At 45.3% G+C, this 8312-nt stretch overlaps 1 protein-coding gene across 1 annotated transcript; it reads right to left on the reverse strand.

Annotated features, from left to right (window-relative positions):
- Positions 1 to 4810: 4810 nt before the first annotated feature.
- LOC107045393 lies at positions 4811 to 5434 on the reverse strand. The gene has a single exon (XM_015267671.1). It carries the CDS (start codon positions 5432 to 5434, stop codon positions 4811 to 4813), a length of 624 nt encoding a protein of 207 aa, XP_015123157.1.
- Positions 5435 to 8312: the final 2878 nt, after the last annotated feature.

The raw sequence follows: 8312 nt of genomic DNA on the forward strand, positions 1-8312 counted from the left end.
TTAGTCAATCCCGGCCTCATTTGCATATTTCGCCGGCCACGTGCTGTCCGGTGGTGCCGTCTATTCTCTCAGGAGCATATCTCCGGTGGTCAGGTGATCTGTGATGTTTTTCCGATGTATAGGATTGCCTTGCAGATGGGCCTAAGCGATTACCCATACTATTGACGGTTTGCGTGTATGTGGTTGTGTGACCTCCGGAATGTGCTGCACCCTCGTGGGATGTTCTTTTGAGTCCGCAGGAAATCTGAATTACCCCGCGGGACAATGTTATGACAGGTGTGAAGGATGTGACTATGTGAGATTTTCGGTTGCTGTTCTTCCTGGTTCCAGGACGTTGTGACTCGTTCCCCAGGCCTGTAGATGGTCCTCTCCGGTAGCTGATGATCTCCTAGTCTCTCTAGTGAGTCAGGACTCCTCGTGGCCACTCATCGGCTCACTCATTCCTTATAAACTAGACCTATCCTCGAAATGTACGATCGGTGCATGTGAGCGTTCTCCGGATTATTTTATTTGTTTCCCACACGTCCAATCGAGGACTAAAACGGAGTCCCTTCATCGCAATGTACAAAAACGAATGGGAACGCGTCTTCGAAAGTTGGTCGAGAAGTGCAATAACCTCAGAGTGCGTAACAAATTGACCGGGAAAATTATAGATAAACTATCACGTTATTATGGTTTGGCCATTCGACGGAATATAAACTCAGCCGAAAATATGAAAAAATGATATATGGGCTACGTTTTATCATTACTCTTCTACGGATTAAGATCCGCAACATGAAAAATCCCCGAAAGGTCTCGGCTCGTGGTGTACCTGGCAACTAGCGAAAGCCAAAAGTGCTTTGAAGACCTATTCCCACAATTATATGGCTTTTCCAACCGACGTTTTGGAAGCTATTAAACCAATCTACAAAGATCTAACCGACGATACTTTATCGAAATGCTGTGTTGGAAGATATACGCAAAATAGTAACGAGAGGTTCCACAATTTGATATGGAAAATTTCTTCTAAAGTGACAAATGGCGGAAAAACCTGTTTCGAAATTGCAGCATATATTGCGACCTGCGTATTTAATGAAAGTGCTGGATCCTTGATAAAAATAATGCAGGAAGTGGACATTTCGACTGAAATAAATGCGTACAATTGGGCTTTAATGGAGAATGACAGGCGGCCTAGTTCAGCAGAACATGCAGCAGAAAATGCATTAAGAGAAGCACAAATTCTCAAGAAAAACCCAAAGCAAAACGATGACGATTTTTACGGCCCCGGAATAGATGAAGATCTGTGAGTATTATAATCCATCACCTTCACCTAGTTAGAATAGAATAGTTTTCGAATATTTCAAAACAGTCTGAACGATAGACGCGGAGTCAAACTCTCTGTCGCCCTCGGGTGTCGCATAGTGGAGAAACTTTGAACGTCATATCCCGAAACTTATATTTTAGAAAACGGTACCATTAGTTTCCCCAATAGCAATGAACCGATTTTGTTGAAATTTCACAGGGTGACATTTTGTACTATCCTTTTGTATGTGACGTTCGATTTCTTTCCGTATGACGTTTTTTTACTCTTTTTTATGGCGGAAAAGTGTTCTAACTTCACACCTGAAATACGTAAATAATTCCGTAATTCATACCTTTCGTGAAAATTGTTGATAATTTTTTAGCCTGGGTGAAAAGCTCAATCTATCTACCCTCTTCAAGTTATCAATAATGATTTTTGTTTCAGGAAAAATTAACAAACAAATTCTGATGGCACCGTAGAGGGTAGCGAGCAGAAACCAACTCTGCCCAACACCATTTAATATGCAAAGGGCTCAGAAAATTTTAATCTTTTTTATAAATATTCTTTGAAACAGGCTCTTCCTATAACAACTGATTTTTTTGAAGTTTATTAATAAATAACATGACAATATAATCACTGAAAATACCCCTCACTTCGCGCCCGCCAGCTGTATGTAGCCCCTTGAATCTACCGTTTGACCGTTGTAATCACTACATTCTAACTCGGTCAACCCTCGAAACCATTCACTTTTTATCCTATAGGGACTTGGTCCTACTATTTCCATAAAAATGAAGAAAATTGAATTCATGGGATAGTTCTGAATTATTGCTATTGCTCTGATCTATTAAGGAATTGATAATTGATGACAGAAAAACAATAATCCTGCCCTTATCTATAAACTATCATGATAATTCTCATTTTATATGACTATGTGATATCGATTTACAAATTAAAAACAAATTTCCATCCCGCTGCGTTTGTTATAAGATTATCATTTAATGTATGATATTTAGTCTCTTGTTTAGTGACACGGTATGACGGAAAAGTTGGTGGCTTGCGATAGTACGGTGTTGATATGCTACCAGCACAAAGAACTGCTGACTAAATAGTGTAGTCAAATTAAACTGAAAAATAGCCAAACCGCTCTATAAAATGACATACCATAACACACATACTAATATGTTTGATGAGATGGCCTGGATGGGTGGAATGAATAAGCGATGGTTTAGAAAGTAATGGATTTCGGGAGTTGATGCGCGAATTGAAATAATCACTGTACGTGGTTTCCACAAAACACCGTATATTGTCAGTAATTAGCAGTTTAAATAGTTTCAATAAGTCAATTATGTATTATACAGAAATAAATAACTCAACTAATGAGCTGAACACTGTTTAAACAATACTGAGCTGTACTATAATGACCGGAATGATAATAGATGAGAAAACTGAGCGGTCGAATCTACACGTGGTGTCCGAAATCACATCCGAAAAACGAGTGAGTCGGGCGCGATGCGTCGTTGTGTATGTGCGAGGTGGGGTGAGAAAATTCGGGAGTTATCCGTAGGGTGCTGCCCTCGAAAGTCAGCCGAGCAAGTGTGTCGGTGTGAATCCGTCATCCACAGATTTCCAATATAATAGATAGATAAAAATCCCTGAAAAAATATTTATAAATAATTAATCAATTTTTGTGAGTAGTAATATTGAAAATAATTAAAAACTAGCAGTGTTTGTTGGGGTTACCACTAAAAAATTCGTAATTTCAACTGGACTCAACCGATTAAAAAGAAAAACAAATTACTTTGCTGAGTGGAAAAGTCCACAGAAATTCGATATGGAAAATGATGTTCTAGGGCTGATATTTGTTGTATAAAAAAATATGGAAGTTCATTAACCTCAATTATGCAATTTTCCAAGCGGGCTTCTTGAGGTGCAACCCCTTTTTGGGGAGCGGGAAGAAGTGGTAGACACAATAAATTTGAATTGCTTAACGTGCTGGGGGTAATAATTCAATCATATCTATGGCAGCATTGTGATTCGTCGGGCTTTAAAGTTCATCCATGTAACAATGTGTAATGGATTTTCCGCCGGTGCTTCACCAGCAAACATCGCAAACTATTTTGGCATTTTCTCTATCGCTCAATTATATCGGGCGCCAGCTGGATTTTTACGGAAAATCCAATTGTAAAACGGCCTGAGAGGATAACTCGTCCACCCTGAGGACTTCTCGTGGTGGGACTACCAATGCCGAGCCAGCATCAGCGTAAAACGTTAGAGTGGGCGAAGTCCACCATACTAAGAGCAATTCACTCGATCGATCTTCGTCTTTTCAGCCGAGAGACCTCGATAAAGCGTATCTTCCAGGAGCCATTCCTCCATGTATCTTTCGTCGAGGATGTTTCCATTCCTCTGACGTATTCCTTTCCTCTCCAGAGTGGCTCAACTCTGGAGAAGTCGACCATTACCTGCGAATCCTTCTCACTCCTGGCAGCGCTGAATACTGAGAGGCACATGCGACACAGGTATCCGGAGACTTATTCTCACCCACCTGTGCCCACCCCAACTCAACCTCAATGCTCAGTAAAAGCACTATCATCGCGAGCCAACACCCAAAGTACTCGTCGTGGAGGCACATGCGATCGGGCCTCCAGGAGTCGGCCTAACTCCCGACCCACGGATCCACGCCAATACCACTTCCTTTGTCCGAAATGATGGATCCCTGAGAACATGGAATTAAAACACCCCACGTCCTCAACGTAATCCGATCATTCTGTTTGGGACGCCGAAGCGTCCCATTCTCTCGCTGTTTCGGATCTTGTCCTCACAACGGATCCCCATAATCCATAACGGATCAATACCACTTACGACTATCGTCGAGGACCGGACGATTTTCATTCGCTCGACTCCAGTGTCTGTCACCGACTGTCTCGAAATCTACTAGGGCCTTCTTCGCCTAGTCTGAACATCTCAGCGGCGGTGGGTCATCCATTACCTCACCACCACCAATCAGCTCGACGGCAATCGAGGGGGCGCTAGTCCTCTCACCTAGCCGTTGGTCCCTAGTCTAAGTCGATAGCGCCTCTAGAATCGCCCAGTTGGAACGCCAGTACGTTGGCCCGTTTCCCCCAAACACAGCTGGGCCAGTTTCTAGATAAGGCGACAGGGTATCGACAGCCTCTCTATAATGTTCAGAAGCATGGTTTCGCTTAAACCACGCCTCTTGGCATTATTTGATTGGTCTATTCACCTCACGCGCGGTTCACTTAAACCGCCGTTCGATGTCACTCTCATCTCTCGCTCAGCTTCTTCCGCTAGCGTTAGATGTCGCTCTCCTCTCTGTCCCTCACTCTAACCATTCTTGTCTCATGGGTTTTCGTGTTGGTACAACAGTTTACAGTAACGAGAAAATCTCGTTACACACCTCCCTCCTTAGGAGAGGTTTCGACCCGAAACTTACACTTTTACACTTCAAGTTGAAATCTCCTGGAGTAACTCATCTTCCGACTCTTCGGTCGGAGGGTCGTCCAAGGCTTACTTATAGGCCTTCATGTCCACTATTGAGGTGCTTTTTGGATTACGACCCGCCAAGTCAGAAACTTCGTAGAAATTTCTGGAATGCTTCTTGGTGACTACGAAGGGTCCATTGAATGGTTTACTCAATGACGCTGAGCGATGCTTGGCAGCATTGGACAGTTCGTGATTGCGAACTAATACTAGTTCACCGACCTCGTATTCGCCAGTTCTTCGGCGCAAGTTATACGCTTGTGCCTGTCTATCATTAGCTTCGGCTAACGCATGTCTGAACGCTAGCCTCAGGGTGTCATGGCGTTTCATACGTTCGATCCATGAGGCTGTAGGTGTCTCTTCGACTTCCACGTCACCTTCTAACTTTCGTCGTAGTGAGTTTTCGGGCTCTAGTTCTCGACCAAAGTTTACGAAAGCAGGTGTGGCTTTCAGAGAACTGTGTTGGGCTGTATTGTATGCAAATCCAAAGGCATCCAAATGGCAATCCCAATCACGGTGGTCTGCTTCCACATACGCTCTTATCATCACCGTAGCTTTACGCAAAGGGCGAATTTCTATCCACTTCGTGAAGAAGTCTTGGATCTCCAGAATGTACTGATGGCCTGCTTTACTTCGCGTAAATGGTCCCATTATGTCAGCACTGCGCCTAGCCCTACGCGACTCGCATCCGTTTGCAGAGTGAACGGTACCGAGAAATCTGGACATGACAGTATTGGAGCCGACCCGAGGTGCTTTTTCAGCTCCTCAAAGGCTTCCTGCTGTTCTGTTTCCAAAACCCAGGGTTGTTTTGTCTTGGTTAGACGCGTCAAGGGTTGAGCCACAGTTGCACATTCTGGCATAAATCGTCGATACCAGGAGGCCATTCCCAAAAACCGACGAACCTGCTTGAGATTCTTAGGTACTGGGAATTCTACTATTGCCGACGTTTTGTCAGGGGCGACTTGCAATCCTTCGCTGTTCACTACGAATCCGAGGTATTTTACCTCGGACCGACAGAACACGTTTTTTTTTCACGATTTATGGTTGAACCGTGGTCTCTCAATTTATCGAGAACTTTTCCCAGCCACTTTAGGTATTCCTCAAATGTATTGGACACGATAATAATATCGTCCAAGTATACGAAGACGTGGGGGTACATTTCTGGGCCAATTATTTTATCCAGGGCTCTCTGGAAAGTTGCAGGGGCGTTCGTCAAGCCATATGACATGCGTTCTAACTGAAAGAACCCTCTTCCAGGTACCGTTAAAGCAGTGATCTCTTTCGAGTCTTCTGCTAACGGAATCTGCCAATACGCCGCGCTCAGATCGAGCGTCGAGATATAACTAGCTTGTCTTAACTCATCAAGGATGCCGGTCATGTTTGCTACCGGATATGCATCCTTTTTCGTGACTTCATTCACCCGACGGAAGTCGATACAAAATCAATAATTTCCGCTGTGTTTCTTCACCATGACGACCGGACTGTTCCAGTCGCTTGCTGATGGTTTGGTGATGCTGTCTTTTATCATATCATCAACTTCTTTCCACATTGTTAATTTTAAATGATGGGAGGCTAATCTGACCCTTTCTCGAATCGGCTCGTGGCCTTCAACATAGATTTTGTGGGGTGCTGGTTTGGAAATCAGGGGACTTCCTTCTATCACTGGAATCTTTTCATCCAGGATTTGTTGGAGTTGGCTCTGTTGCCCTTCTCCAGGCGTCTTTAGACCATTGCACACTGTCATATGGCAGGCCCTCTCGACTGCTGCAATCTTGAAGGACTCTTCAGGTTTATCTCTGAAGAACCAGGACTGATCAAAGAAATCTATGACCATTCGATCTTCTTTCAGAAAGTGTAATCCCAGTATGAAATCTTCAGATAGCGAGGCCATCCAAAGTGTTTCCACTGTGACTGCTCTTCCTCCTAATACCAAAGGGGTTTTGGAAGCTTCTTTTAGCACTTCCAGTTGACTATTCGCCACTAAAACTCTTCTAGGTTGAATTCTTTTCGCGCTAATGCCTAGTTCGCTCAGCAGCTCTGTCCTCGCCTCTCCTGCGACAGTGCGAGACGAGTCCCGAGTCGACTAGACCGCGGATCTGTCTTTCGTGGATTTCAATATCCACGTGAAAAGCAAATGTTTTGCCTTCTTTCATTGCCTGCCTCACAAACTCCAAATTAGGGTCCATTTCTGGCGAAACTAATTTCAAGGGATCCCTCATGGATTCTAGAGTGAGGGTATCACTCCTATTTCCTTCTCCGGATTCTTGTGTCACTGTGTCGAGGCTTATTTCTTCCCTCTCTCCGGTTCTTTCAACCTCAGGGCCGTCACTTTCCGCTGAGATTCTTTCCGTCCTGGCTTCCGAGACGGACTCCTCAGTCTCTCGGATTATTATCTCCCTCACGACCGCGATTTCTGAGTTTCGCGGCGGCGTAGACATTGGTGTGTCGTTTACGCTGCCGGCTCGGCGTTTCTCGGGTTACACCTCAGGCACTGTGGGAAATGCACGTCCTTGTTGCCATATACGTAGCAAAAAACTGTCCTCGGGCCCGTGCAGATGCGCCAGGAGTCCTCTCTGGTCGCAATTGAAGCATTTCATGCCCTATGGGTTTGGACGACTGGCGCCAGGTCTGTTGTAGCCAGTACTTCCACCCCTCCCTGAAGAGGCACCACGTCCTTGCAAGGCGTGTGCCACTTCCAACTCCTCAAGGAAAATGCTTTCCTCGTGATCTCTCCCTGTAGGCTCTGCGTCCTCTTCTGCGAGGATCATTGCCTTTAGGGTTGCTCTCTGAGTGATCTTTTAGGTCTTGGGGCTTCGATAAGCGAAGCTGGAGCACAGGAATTTCTCTGGCTGCCTTGGTGGCTGCCACTTTTTCGCACTTGCGTACAAGATCTCTTGTCGCATGGCGTGCTTTTCTAACGCCTTCAATGTTGCGTTCGCACTCAGGTTGAAACCTATCCTGAACTTAGGTAACGTATTGTGGTACATATACGTTAGCGTCTGTTGCTCAGGCCATTCGGCGTCCGTCCTGGCGAAAAGACCCTTCAAGTTGGCTACGAATTGAGCCACGGGTTCATCCTCACCTTGACGACGGCTTGCTACTTCTTCGTGGAGCGCGACTTGATAGTCCAGCTCCCCAAAGTTCTCCCCGAATGCATGGCACGCATCCTCCCATGAATATACCTCTACCTGGCGATACCAAGTGAGTGCACTGCCTGTTAGATAACCTCTCAAGACTCCGAGGAGGTCAGTTTCTCAGATACGGAGGGTCTTCATGGCGTCATCTACTCGGGATATGAAATTTTTCACATCCTCGTCGGGTCATCCTGAGAATTCGACTCCCCACTTTTTCAACGCCTCAAGAGCTTTCTGAGCATTGAGATAATTTTCTCTGCGAGGTCGATATTCGTACTCGCTGCTCACGTCTGAGGAGGATCGATGATGCCTCCTTTGGGACGTGGAATGCCTCTCCTCCGCGAATGGCAACCTCCTCGGTGGGATGGGTTGCCGTGCGGTTTCCTCTCGGGTTC

The sequence above is a fragment of the Diachasma alloeum genome, unplaced genomic scaffold (genome assembly GCF_001412515.2).
Source record: "Diachasma alloeum isolate Michigan unplaced genomic scaffold, Dall2.0 Dall_scaffold_00925, whole genome shotgun sequence".
NCBI classification, from domain to species: Eukaryota; Metazoa; Arthropoda; class Insecta; order Hymenoptera; family Braconidae; genus Diachasma; species Diachasma alloeum.

Bases quoted from the DNA above. Each gene is read 5' to 3' on its own strand.
- LOC107045393 (XM_015267671.1), bottom strand. From the start codon at position 5,434: ATGGGACCATTTACGCGAAGTAAAGCAGGCCATCAGTACATTCTGGAG.